This window comes from Cheilinus undulatus, linkage group 5 (genome assembly GCF_018320785.1).
Source record: "Cheilinus undulatus linkage group 5, ASM1832078v1, whole genome shotgun sequence".
NCBI classification, from domain to species: domain Eukaryota; kingdom Metazoa; phylum Chordata; class Actinopteri; order Labriformes; family Labridae; genus Cheilinus; species Cheilinus undulatus.
This window is the reverse complement of record NC_054869.1, coordinates 51,560,751-51,575,221: the sequence shown is the minus strand read 5'-3', so window position 1 is coordinate 51,575,221 and position 14,471 is coordinate 51,560,751. Positions and strand designations below refer to the sequence as shown.

The 14,471-nt window shown below is 37.1% G+C and overlaps 1 protein-coding gene across 1 annotated transcript; it reads right to left on the bottom strand.

Annotated features, from left to right (window-relative positions):
* Nucleotides 1-1,831: 1,831 nt before the first annotated feature.
* LOC121510152 (serine/threonine-protein phosphatase 6 catalytic subunit) lies at nucleotides 1,832-10,628 on the bottom strand. The gene is made up of 7 exons (XM_041788087.1): nucleotides 10,518-10,628; nucleotides 8,034-8,129; nucleotides 7,829-7,894; nucleotides 7,600-7,741; nucleotides 7,415-7,494; nucleotides 5,782-5,991; nucleotides 1,832-2,740 (listed from the first exon to the last, which is right to left on the bottom strand). Exons 1-7 carry the CDS (start codon nucleotides 10,590-10,592, stop codon nucleotides 2,492-2,494), a joined length of 918 nt encoding a protein of 305 aa, XP_041644021.1. The 5' UTR covers nucleotides 10,593-10,628; the 3' UTR covers nucleotides 1,832-2,491.
* Between the last annotated feature and the right edge of the window lie 3,843 nt (nucleotides 10,629-14,471).

Sequence of the window (14,471 nt, the reverse complement as noted above, 5' to 3'; positions counted from 1 at the left end):
CATTCCTGTTCACACTGAATACACTGGACTTCAAATACAGCACTGAGTCCTGCCACATCCAGAAATACTCAGATGACACTGCTATCGTGGCATGTATCAGAAATGGACAAGAAGCTGAATACAGGGATCTGGTAAGTGCCCTCAGTGACTGGAGTCACAAAAACTGCCTCCTACTCAACACCTCAAAGACAAAGGAAATGATCATAGATTTCTGCAGATCCAAACCCCCTCTTCAGCCAGTGAACACTTGTGGCGTTGACATCGAGGTGGTGACATCGTATAAATATTTAGGTGTACACCTGGATAATAAGTTGGACTGGTCTAAAAACGTAGACTTCATCTACAAAAAGGGGCAGAGCCACCTCTTTTGCCTCAGAAGACTCTGATCAATAGACAGCTGCAGTGAGATGCTGCAGATGCTTTATCAGTCCGTGGTGGCAAGTGTTCTGTTTTATGCTGCAGTCTGCTGGGGAGGTAGTGTAAAACACAAGGATGCAAGGCGTCTGAACAAACTGGTTAAAAAAAGCTGGGGAGGTGGTTGGAATCAAATTGAACTCATTGGAGGATGAGGTGGAGAGACGCGCACTGAGCAAGGTGGAGGCCATTCTGAGAAACATGAATCATCCACTTCATATCTCCCTCAATGAGCAAAGAAACAACGGTGGTGGACGGCTCCTATCCCTGCGCTGCAGGACAGAAAGATTTAGAAAATCTTTCATACCATCAGCAATTAGACTGTATAATTCTAAAGTAAACAGATGAGAATCCCAGACAATTGAATTTCCCTTCGGGGATAAATAAAGTTCTTGTATTGTCTTGTATTGTAAGGCAAGTTCAGTAGAGGAGGCTTCTACTACAACTCAAGTGATGCTGGCTCCTGCTTTTCATCTGTCTACATCAGGGGTGTCAATCTCAGTCACAGCAGGGGCCAGATTCTGGATTCAGGGCTAACCTGAGGGCCCTAAAATATGAAAAAAAAAAAAAGTTGCAGCGATGATGAATGATTTTGACATTTAAAAAGTTGCAAAGGTAAGTTTAAAGGCTCACAATCTGAGAAAAGTAAATTAATTAGTTCAAAATTGTCAAAACATAAAATTTTAATGTTTTTTAAAGGAAAATATATAAGAAAGTCAAAATTATGAGTTTAAGAGGTCAAAATATGAAATAAAATTTGTAATCGTGAAATTAAAAGTCAAAATATGATTCAAAATATTCAATTTTGAGTCTAATAGGCTTAAAGTTGAACTTATGAGGTAAAAAACAAAATAGTTGATTAAAAAGGTCAAAATATCACTTAAAAACTAGAATTTTTAATCATAGAGCTCAAAATATTACATGAAAAGTCAAAACTATAAGTTGAAATTCTCAAAGTATTAAATTAAAAGTCAAAATCCTAAGTTTGAGTCCTAATTGTGAGATGCTAAATTGAAAATATGAAATTAAAACACAAATTAATTTCTTTTCCCACATTCCAGACTTCTTATCTAAATATTTTTACTCCTTACTTTTTCAGATTTTATGACTTAACAAGGATATTTTAAATCAAGGATAAGTTTAGATTTTTATTCTTGAGGAAATCTGCAGACCTCAGACGGATGGGCCAGTTATAACAGAAATATGAGATCATCTTGCGGGTCGGATTTGGCTCTCAGGCCTTGAGTTTGACACCTGTGGTCTACATAATTGGACTGGGGGGGTAAATCAGACAACTAAAAGCACTTTCACACCATCCACTCCTCATTCATAAACTGATGGCAGAGTTTTCTAGCTAATACAGCTAAGTCCATTCAATTGCATCCATACATACACAGACTTTTTGCACAACAATATCCACATTTTGATTTTCTTTATTTAAAAACTGCATGGAGACGCACACACAAGAATAATTACAAGAAATGATTCAAATCTGGCAATAACAGAAAGTCCTTTTAGGTACCACAGGATTGACAATACTGAAAAATGTAAATGCTTGTGCATCAACTCTTAGGTTTACATCGAGTAAAATCACTAATAACAGTAAGTCTACTGTCACATGAGTTTTGTAATGATAGAACATAGTTTTGCTTTTGTACAGTGCTTGTTATTTTACACTTATATGTAATACATCAGTATAACAAAATAAAACGAAACATTTTATACAGGGCTGCAGGTCTATTTCTCTCTGCAGGAGGATTTGTAATTTCAAAGTAAATTCGGATTCATTACAAACTATTTCAAGCAGTCTGTTGGCTTCATTTTAATCCTTCCCCTTCAACATTCAAAAGCACAGCAACGCTCGAGGAAACATCCTTTGCTGCAAATACAAATGTGATTTAAGTTGCAGAATGACAGCCTCAAATACCAAAGAGGGAATAATAATCAACAGTTGGCACCAATAATGCACTGTAAACAATCTAAATGTACTATACAAATATTCATATGGGTTCATAAGTGCTAATGCTGCTGTCACGCGGTATCTGTGCAATAAACAAAATGCTGCCTTGTTATAGTTTCACAGGAAATACGGCGTCGTCGTTCGGGGTGGAATGACCCTCTCAGAGTCAGGCACTGCTCTGAACAGCTTCGGCTCTCTTGTGTTCGCATCTTTGAAGACCATGATGGAGGCGATGTTGCCGCAGCGATAGCAGTAGTTAGGAGCCGACCACACTGTGACCAGCTTCTCGTCAAACATGAACTTGTAACCCTCGTGGACCAGTTGATGCGCTCTGCAGATCAGCTTTAGGTTGTTGATGTGAACAAACTGGAGACAGGCAGAGAATATGAGAAAGAGGAAAAATATTTTAAGTGTTCAGGATAACAAACTATCAAACGATCCTTATTTTCCTTTGTGACTGTAAAGGCTGCATTGGACTGGTTGTGAGGCAGCTTCTGTCAAAAGGCTCCATACCTTGCACACACTAATAATCAGTGCACCACCACCACAGAAAACAAAGCTTTATTGACAGTAGTAGCTCATAATCCTAGTTGAATATTTGCTAATAAAGGCTGACGGGGCAATTTCTGTAAAAAGAATCTACCATAAGGTCTCAGTTGTTTTGGGGGTTGGTTAAATAGCCATAGAGAATTTTTGAGAAAAAAAGAGATGTTCTTTAAGGTGCATTGTGTAGAATTTGGAATTTTAGTGACATCTAGCGTTCAGATTTTAAAATGAGCCAATCTGTTACCAAAATATCACATCACTAAGCGACGAGAGCCTGTGAAGACCAAAAAGGATCGTGAGCCAGACATCATTTACAGCAGTGACGAGGTGAGGGTTTATTCATTCATTTTTGTAACCATTATTTTTATAGATTATAGGTCAGTCTTCTTCTCCACCTGCCCTCCAGGTAGCTTTCAGGACCGGCGGGCAGGTTCGTATTTAAAAATCGCATTTCACTCTTTCTGTCCCCAAAACGTTGCCATAGACAACATGGCGGTTCGTTATGTCAGCCTCCATGAGGGCGACCCACAGTAATGTAAATTTAAAAAGCTTTTTTCTAATTTTGTAAAAAGAAAACGAAAGTTTAAAGGGGATGATTGTGCACTTATTTTAACATACTTCACATAAATATATAAACATTATATCCCATTTACACCGTTTCTGTGAAATGCAGCCAAATTCTACACACTGTACCTTTAATACTGCACCACATTTTTTTCCTCTTCACATTTACTAAATTTATTAGTCTACTGGCCCTGAGGCCTCCAGTTGATGATCACTGATATAAGTGTCTAACTTAAAGAAGTATGAGCACTTTAGTAACACCGGTGCTGGAGCCAACGGCCCCAACAGGTAGTGCTCAGAATGACCACGCTCCACCACCACTCCAGGGGACTCTGGGGAGGGGGGTCCTCCACCTCAAAAGATCACTCTGAGGCAGCAGTGCTGTCAAGGGGACGTCATTGTCACTCCCACCTCATCTGGAAAACCCTGTTCTGTTTGTCAACAGCCTTTTTTCCATGACACAAACAAAAATAGATCTGTTATGACTAAAACTGACAAAAACTAAGTTTATTTTTCGTCAAGATGACATAAACTAGACTAAAAGGTAATGTAGTTTTCATCGGACATTCAAAATCCATGATATTTCTCCACTGTGGGTAAATCTGTCATAAAACAATGCAGCTGTAGCTATTCTGCCTCTCAGCTGTAGAAAGCAGGGACCTCAGGTTTAGCAGAGTGCATAAAACACACTACAATGATTTGGTACCAGGTTTAGGCAAGAGAATAAATGCTTGGACTAAAAGTAACGATTAAAATGTGAGGACTTTTTATGGATTAATACTAGACTAACACTAAAAAAGGACAGAAATGATTAAAATGTGACTAAAACTAAAATGCATTTCATTTAAAGACTAAAACTTAGACTAAAATAAAAAAATAACTGCCAAAATTAACACTGGTGAAAATGCAAAACTTTTGTAGCATTTTGCTAGTCTGTTTACATGAAAATGGCGTTTTGAGGCCTGAAAATGGAACAATTTAGAAACGGGCACCAGAGTGAACTTTTTTTTTAAAAAACGCCTTCTCTCCATCTCTATGTAAACAGGGAAAACAACACTTTCTGAAAATGCTCATGCACACTACGGCTTAAGTCAGTCATCAAGCGCGACTCTCGCGACACTCTAAACCGAGCCGTGGCAGCTCGACCCCAGCCGTCTGATGTAATTACCACCGATTCTGCTCGTCAAGTCACGTACAGCTGGATTTAGAAAAGGGGACATGTTATTCTTGTTTGGAAGGCTATCAATGCCAGTTTCTTTAGATAAAGTCATGCTACAAATTTTGGAAATTACTGCATCTACCTTTTTTATCACAGTCATCACCATTGTAGCACGACAGAGAAATTTCACAGCTCATGTTAACATAAAAAAATGCTTTGCAAGATCAGTCTTGTTATAACATAGATATCTGCTGAGAATAGTTAATTTTTCAGACAAATTCAGCTCCTACAGCCTTTAATATCTTATGGATTTTCTCATAAAGAGTAGCGCTGCTCATGAGTGCAGCTAGAGCCTTTTCACAATGATATTTCTGTTTCCCCTTTTTCAAACACATCTGCTTCTTGGAAGTGATTTAGACTTTTTTTTCTTAAACTTTTAACACAAAAAATTCAGCCCATAGACCCTAATGTCTCCTCTATCATATCAGTGCTCAGCTTATGGAGGAGACAGGATTGAAGCTTCTGTGTTAAGGTTGAAAAAGATAGCTGTAATTACTTCCAAGAAGCAGCTAAAACAGAAAAAGGAGAAATAGAAATGTCGTTCTGAAAAGGCTATCTATTTCCTGCTGCTACTGAGAAAATCCACAAGAAATTAAAGGCTGTAGGAGAAAAATGTGTCTGTGGAAAATTAAACTGTCTCAAAGGATATCTACATTATAACCAGACTGGTCTAGCAAAGCATTTCTGTGTTTATATGTGCCATGAAATTTCACTGCCACGCTACGATGGTGATGAGGGTTTAGTGATAAATTACTCTCATGCACCCGTGTATGATAAAAACGTTACATGTCATCAAAAACCCATGAAAACAGTGACTGTGCAGTACTGTCCTCATTGTAGAGACAGAATTCTTGTTCAGTAAATCACTTTACTACAGCGTTTTTGTGTTTCCTGCAGTCTTGTGTAGACAGAGATTGTTTTCAAAATGATGCCATCTAAACGTGCAGCTCTTTAAAAACAGAAACGAAAAATGAAGCAGAAGGTTGTCGTGTAAACAAGGCCTAAATTCATACCTGTGTTCATCACAACCCTTTCACAAAGGGCATGGCCTGACCTAAATGACAGGGGTGCACTGTACCTCATTGGTGACCTTTGCGCCAAACAACCAGCCGGCTCCTCTGGGACTGATGGCCCAAGTGTCCACATCTTCAGGGTCTGACCACACCAGATCACAAAATGCTCCTTTGTGGGGGATCTCCTGGTTCCGTTCAATGGTTCGGATTTGATCAAGAGTTTTAATGTCTGGGGAGAGGCCTCCATGGACGCACAGGATCTGCTCATCCATCAGCTAACAAATTTAAAATGAATAGGAAAGAGTTCAGGAAACCACACTTCTGTGGCAGTTAGGAAATGGTGACCAAACAAACCTTATGAACTAAACCTAATGAAGTAGTCAGAGATGTGCAGATGTAACATATTTTATTCATCCTACAGTATGTATAGATGTAAAAATGATGGCAACAAAGCACATGGGCACAGATCAGTCCCATTATACAAGGCAGTTAAAATACTGTGCCTATGTATGTCAACCTTAGAAATAAACCCTTTTGTAGCCTTTAAAGCAGTGTTACTCAACCCTTCTCAACCAAAGAGCCAAATTGTTGGAAAAACCTTTGCAAGAGCCAAAATCTAAGTGGTTAAAAGTGGCAAAAACGGCTAGAAGTAGCAATAAAATAAGTTAAGGGAGAAAAATGGTCCAAAAGTGGCAAAAATGTGGCAAAGAAAATTGAGAGAAAAGTAACTAAAATGGGAAAAACAGTCAAGAGTGGCAAAATAGGGCAAAAAATAGGAAACAAGTGGTATTTAATGGCAAAAGGTAGCTTAAATGGGCAAAAAGTGGTGAAAATGGGAAAAAATAGGAAAAAAGTGGCAAAAAGAAGTGGCACAAATGGGCAAAAAAGGAAAAAGGGGTACTTAAGGTGAAAAGGTAGCTTAAATGGGTAAAAGGTGGCAGAAAATGGTGAAAAAAGGCAAAAATGGGGGAAAAGTGGCAAAAAAAGTGGCAAAAATGGGCATAAGGTAGGAAGAAAGGGGTGCTTGATGGCAAAAGGCAGCTTAAATTGGTGAAAGGTTTAAAAAATGGTGAAAAGGGGCAAAATTGGATAAAATTGGCAAAAAGAAGTTGCAAAAATGGGCAAAAAGGCAGCTTAAATAGTCGAAAAATGATTACATAAAATGGGGAAAAGTGGCAAAAATGGGAAAAAGTGGCAAAAGAAGTGGAAAAATGGGCAAAAAAAGGAAAAAATTGTTTTTTAGTGGCAAAAAGTGGTTCATATGGGCAAAAAGTGGCAAAAAATGGTGAAAAGGCCAAAAATAGGGAAAGAAATGGCAAAAATTGGCAAAAAAAAGTGGTATTTAATGGCAAAGTTAGCTTAATTGGGTGAAAAGTGGCAAAAAAAAAAAAGGTGAAAAATGGGAAATTAAGTTTGACAATTAAAGCATTCTGCATAAGACTGGGAAACAAACTGATTAATGTGATTAATTTTTTTGTTCAAAGTTTCCCCTTTGTATGTTTTTCTGGTGGAATAATATTTCAAATTAAGACATACAAGAGCCACAAATAATAACAAAAGAGCCACATGTGGCTCTAGAGCCACACATTGAGTATCACTGCTTTAAAGAATAATTACTATTAGGTTACATCATCAAACTTTTATCATCTAAACTTCCAATAAAATCAGTAAAAAGCACACTGACGCTTCAGTACTCACAGCTGCAACTGTTAGCATGTCAAACACTTTGGTGCAGTAACGCCAGGCATTTGCATTCCCATATTTGGTCTGGCACTCATCTGTAAACAAAAACACAATCTGTCATTGAGAAACGTGTTCAGGAAGAGAGATTTGTCATAATGTTTAAAGCCAGCCAAAAACATGTTACATAAATCAGTTCTCACCATAAAAGCCATAAACCTGGGTGATCTGTCTGCTCTCATGGTTTCCACGAAGAAGCGTAATACGGTCGGGCCATTTGGCTTTCAGCACCAGCAGGTAGGTGAACGTTTCCAAACTGTAATATCCTCGGTCGACAAAGTCACCCTACAGATGACACAAAGCATTAACCAACGCTGTCGAGAACCATCAGTATAAAAAGTATGCATCAAAATCTAACTTTGATGTACAGACCATAAATATGTAGTTTGTGTCTGGGACCTGGCCGCCAGTTCGGAAGAGTTCACAAAGATCGTAAAACTAAGACACAAGCAGATGAAAAATATAAGCTACATATTGGACTTCAGTAAGTTTTTTTAAATTTATAAATAAAAACAAATCTGATAATAGATAAATTATTTAAACTACATGAAAATTGTTGTGATTGAAGTGTTTGTACCTGCCCATGAATGTCACCACACACTGTTACAGGAGTGGAAACAGGCTGAACGTTGGACTCCTCCAGCAAAAGGTCACATACGTAGTCACATAACCTCTGTTTACATGAAAACACACACAGACATGAGGCATAGGGGTTCACCTAGTACTGGCCACCTTCAAATAGCTATCTGTAACTACTCATTCATGTAAAAGCATCAGTGTGGACATAGTTAACATGATTGTTTTTTTTTTTATAATGTAGGGTTTATTATGGTACACACATTATAAAAAAAACAACAATAAATCAGTCGTTCATAAGTCTGATGGATGTGGGCACAAACTCTGTTAGGTATTCATAAGCTGTTCCTGCTATCGTCCAGTTATTCTGCTGCTCATTTGTTTTTGTTTGTTTGATATCTGTAAATATTACACAAGGACCCAAACCAGGCTTTAATCTTTAAAATTTAAACTGATTCAAATTTGTAAAATGCTTTCAGAACTGACTGGTGAGCTAAAAGCTTTCTGAGTTTTCTGAGGAAGAAGGGTTACTGCAGGCACTTGGAGAGGATGGATTTGGTCAGCGGGTGTGGAATTTAGTACTGGTATTCAACAGTCTTATAAAAAACCTTCACTGCCAAACTATCAGCAGGCCAATGGAGACCAAAAACCATTCTTCAACCATGTGTGGCTAATTTTTTATTCAGTACATACAGGTGCATCTCAATAAATTTGCGTATCACCAAAAAGTTGATTTGTTTCAGTAATTCAATTTTAGAAAATGAAACTCATATATTATATAGATTCATTACACACAGACCGATTTATTTAAAGTGTTTATTTCATTGTAATGACTATGGCCTACAGAGAATGAAAACCCTAAATTCAGTGTCTCAGAAAATTTGAATATTATGAAAAAGTTTAACATTAGAGACTCATGGTGTCACGCTAACCAGCTAATTAACTCCAAACACCTGCAAAGGTTTCCTGAGCCTTAAATGGTCTCTCAGTCTGGGTCAGTAGATACACAATCATGGGAAAGACTGCAGACTTGACAGATGTCCAGAAGACGATCATTGACACCCTGCACAAGGAGGATAAGTCACAAAAGGTCCCTGCTAAAGAAGGTGGCTGTTCACAGAGTGCTGTATCCAAGAACCTTAATGGAAAGGTGAATGGAAGGGAAAATGTAGTAAAAAAGGTGCACAAGCACCAGGGATAACTGCAGCCGTAAGAACTGTGAAATGAAGCCCATTTAAGAATTTGGGAGAGCTCCACAAAGAGTGGACTGCAACTACAGTGGTCCAAAAAGTCCTCTTTTCAGATGAAAGTAAATCTAGCATTTCTTTTGGGATTCAACGTCCCAGAGTCTGGCAGAAGAGAGGAGAGGCACAGAATCCAAAGTTGTTTGAGGTCCAGTGTAAAGTTACCACGGTTAGTGGTGGTGTGGGGAGCCATGGCATCTGCTGTTGTTGGTCCACTGTGTTTTATCAGGTCAAAGGTCAGGGCAGCCATCTACCAGGAAATTCTAGAGCACTTTGTGCTTCCCTCTGCCGACCAGCTTTATGGCAATGCGGATTTCATTTTCCAGCAGCACTTTGCACCTGCCCACACTGCCAAAGGTACCAACGCCTGCTTTAAGGACCATGGTATGCCTATGCTTGACCGGCCAGCAAAGTGGCTTGACCTGAACTCCATAGAGAATTGAGACACCAGACCTAACAACGCAGAAGAGCTGAAGGCCATTATCAGAGCAACCTGGGCTTCATAACACCTCTGCAGTGCCACAGACTGATTGCCTCCATGCCACGCTGCATTGCCGCAGTAATTTATGCAAAAAGAGGCCCAACCAAGTATTAAGTGTTGCACATGTTCTTATTTTTCAGTAGTCCACCAGTTCTGTGTTAAAAATCCTTTCATATTGGTTTTAAGTAATATTCTAATTTTCAGAGGTACTGAATATTGAGTTTTCATTAGCTGTAAACCAAAACCATCAAAATTAAAAGAAATAAACATTTGAAATGTATCAGTCTGAGTGTAATGAAATAATACCAATAACAATATAATAACAATACTGCACTTAAAATATTTTTTCAAGAAAATAAACAGAACGTTATGTTTTTGCCAAATCTCATACAGTCACAGTTATGAATCAGTAGACACATTTTCAGTCCGTAATGTTGATTACAGTCAGCTGTCATTCTAGTATCACATCAGCGAATACAGACATACAAGAGCAGGCCAGTCACATCCTTGATTCGGTAGCATTTTCAGTATTAACATGGCCTGGTTTGTATGTAGGTTTCGTTGCTAGAGAGCATTTTTTTATTTGGAAACGTTTGATTTCCTCGCAAAGGGATGAGGTCAGCAAGCTAGCATTACAAGCTAGCCAAAGCTATCGCTAGCTAAGTACGTCGTTACAACTCAAAACAAAGATGAGCTAGCGTTAGCATTCTAAGCTAATCACAAGTGGAAATAAAAGACATTTCCATAAAGTCTCACGTACCTTGAGATCATTTTCTGGAAGATATTTACACTGTTTTGCGATCTCTGCATATTTATCCAAGTCTAGAGGCGCCATTATTCTTCAGTTGTCATGCGCAACTTCCTGCAACACACTTCTGTTAATGGTGCATTCGCGTACCCTCGGACGGCCCTAATTCACAATTCTGCGTGGGCATCTACCAGCATTTTAGTGCTTAAAGCAGTGTTTTTTTTTAATTGCAGAACATAAGACCCGTTTAGAGAATGAGTTTAGGCTGATCTGCCTAATGCTGAAACATCAACTATAAAGAGTAAATTACAACACACATTATTAGATGTATACAAACATCGTTTTGCATGTAGTTGATACAAATTTTTAAATGTGCTTTTTCAAAAAATTTCATGAATTATTAAAACATGCATAGCATCTTTTTAATTTAATTTTAACCTGTTTTCTGTTTGTTTGTTTGTTTGTTTGGCTTTTACTTACTTACATCATCATTCCATTTCTTCTTTGGTAAATTACCTTCAAGTTTATCCCATGATTTAACTTTTTTGTGTGCATTATTTGTACATTCACCAGTTTTAGTTGAAATAAACTGAGAAAAGAAGGTAATGAAAAACTTACCAATGGCAAAAGCCGTGTGCTCCTAATATTAAATTACTGCATAAAGGGGCAGATCTAGTAATTTTGGAGCCCTAGGTGACACAGACATGGGGCCCTCTACATCCATTGTTTTCCACCCCATTTAAATTCCTATTCAGCAAAGAAAGTCCAATTCATAACTTGATCTACATCCAACAGAAAATGATTGTTTTCAACAGAAAATGTCCAGGTGGATTTCAAAATGCATATTGGAGACTCTAAATGGGCATCAGGTAATGAAATTACATCAGAGCTTTGTGATACTAAAATAGCATCTTTATTTTTACACAATTACACAAATGTTAATGGAAGATAAATACAAATTTTGACTTAATATAATATAAATTATATATTTATACAAACTATAAGTCAAGTCAAGTCGAAGTTTATCTATATAGCACATAAAAAAGCATTATTTGACCAAAGTGCTTTACAGGCTTTGACAAAACAGTAAAAGCACAATAACTGACCCACAAAAACATAAAGAACTAGCAATATTTAAAAGAATGCATATCAAAATGTTAAGCCAATCATGTGTTAAAAGCCATTGCAAATAAAAAGGCATAAAGTTTATTTATACAAATTTGAGATACAGTTTAGTTTTTAAAATGCATACAAATAACAGTTTTCGAAAAAAAAAAAAAGTTTCCATTTTTCGTTATTTTTTTCTTATTTGGTAGTTTTTTTTTGGCCCACCAAAACCATTCGAAATATCCAAAATACGTGTATTTGCATAAAATTTATTATAAAATTGGTGGTATTATAAAAAATATATATATTTATTTATAAAATAACAGTTAAACCATATTTATTGTTTTTGATGTTTTTCAAATTAAAAGTAAAAAAAAAAAGATGTTGTTCACATAAATACTGACACTATATTTTTCAACAAAAAAAATTTTTTTTGCCACTTTAACATGACCAAGGTTACCTGGTGTAGCAAACCCCATGAAATTGTAAATGGTCAAAAGACAAGAAGGTGCAGTGGAAAGGCTGTTAGTTATGTGTTCAGGGGCCCCCGACTAGTTGGGGCCCCAGACAATTGCCAACCTTTGCCTATTGGTAAAGTCCCCTTACTGCATGAAAGCCATAATCTCTCATAGAAATCCCAGTTTACATTCAAGTACATCAAAGTGTTTAAAACGTGATTTCAATTTCAACATGCAAAAGTGAAGCATAAGGTAACGGAATGTATAAAGTAGGGCAAAAATGTTGGATTCTTACATTTCAAATATTCAATTAATGTCTTAATGTAAATAAAATCATAAGACTTGTTATTATTGATCACCCTGTGCATACAACAACACAATGTTAAAATGTTCAACAGGAGGTACATCGATTAAACCTATCCATATAATAAACAGTTAAATGTTTCTTATTGTCATGGAACTGTTTATTTTCACCAAAAATTATTCTGCTTTGTCCATGCTGAAAAATTTCTGCATTAACTATATCTCCCACTGGAGCGAGAATTCACTGCAACTTTTCATTCTGATATTTCAAATTATTCCGACACCATTTGAATGCACCAGGAAATTGCTCTTTACTGCCATCTAGCGCCTGTAATGACTGCAGAGCCATAATCTGCAAAACCAAAGTAACCTCAAAAATATCATAGCCCTACGGAGGGGCTCCGTACATAGCTGTACAGTCAACAGAATTAAAAAATGAAACGAAACTGAAAGCAGTTGACTTTTCTTCCGTACACAGCTTTAAAATCCCGTTAACCTTTAATTTTATTTTCACTGAAGGTTTTCTGTCATTGGGATGTGTTGTCTGACTTGATTTTTGCTGGCTTATTGTAAGTAGATTACTCATATGTTTTCTTATGCTCCTGCAGAAATTTGGCACGAATTATTCACAGCCTACAACTTAAATGCTGTACTGAACAGGGAGGCCTTCTCCCATCAGCGTTGCTGTGTAGTGTATAAAGCCCACAGGCCTGCTCTGAAAAACGCCTTTTATAATATTTTAGAATATGGAGACGAAGGTAGGTCTACTACACGTTTATGTAATCATATTATTTATGTGACTAGGTTTATTTTTCACAGATTCCCACTGGCGTTTATGGGTCTATTTTGCTACAGTGATTTAAAAATAAATACACATGAGAATAATCAGTATTATTATTTTTTTCTTGGATAAACTTTAATAACCTGCTACTTTACCCCAAAAGGTATTTAGGTTGTCAGAGATTGTAGATGTAATTTATTTTTAATAAATTCAAAAATTGACAGCAACGAATATGAAATAATAGTGAGAGCTGAGATGCAGTGGCACCATAAAATAACTTGGGGGCGGTAGAGGAATTATAAACCATGTGCTGGTTTACATCAGATCTCAGTCTATCGAAATTTAGTTTGAGTATCCTAAAATGAGAAAAAAAACAAAACTTGCAGAAGTATCCTTGCATCTCTCCATCTAAATTATAAGAAGGTCTCCAGATGACTCCAATTTGATTTAGCCTAGATTACGCTCAAGCCAGTAAAACTAGACTACTGCTACTTCCTGTCAAAACCTTCAAAATAAAATAGTCTATAGCGAACAGCGTGTCAAAGCACGTTATAGCCAGCGGACATACATTCCTAAATGATTAAAATGCTGTCAAAATGAGGAATGTGAGTCGAAGAAGTCATCATTTAGATAAAGTAGGTGGTCTGCTGTGTCTTGAAAACAAACATTCATTCACTGCTGATGGGGCTTCCTTATTTCCCAAAAACTTTCAGTGTGCTGTTTTTTTCAGACCTGGGATATAATAAAAAACCTCACTAATTCACAAGACTGAATGGAGAATGGAATTAGATCGAAATCAAAGTAGGGGGAGAAAAAGCCTTATAAGCAAGACATTTTGCATCTTTGGGTGACACTTGGAGGATGACAGGCGTACAGCATTTAAGTGTGATAAAGTTTTCTCCTCAAATTACTTTCAAGTCTGTTATCTCTGTGGTTCTCAACGTTGGGGTTGGGACCCTTTGGGGGCCGCAAGACACTGAGAGGGGGTCTCCACATGCCTTAATAATAAGAAAAAGAAAGAAATAAGAATATATTTAAATTACACTATTGCCACTTCATACCAATTTTGCTCAATTTTAACCTGTTTTGTCAATTTCAACACAGTTTTGCCACTTAAAACCCATTTTTGTATATTTTAAACTCTTTCCACCACTTTTTTTTCCTGCCTGTTTTTGCCACTTCTAAACCAATTCTTGTCGTTGCCTGCCTATTGTTGCCTCTGTTGACCCCGTATTGTAACTATTAACCACATCGGATACCTATTTTTGCTAATTTTAACCACATTTCGTTATTTGATATGCACATTTTTGCCAGTTC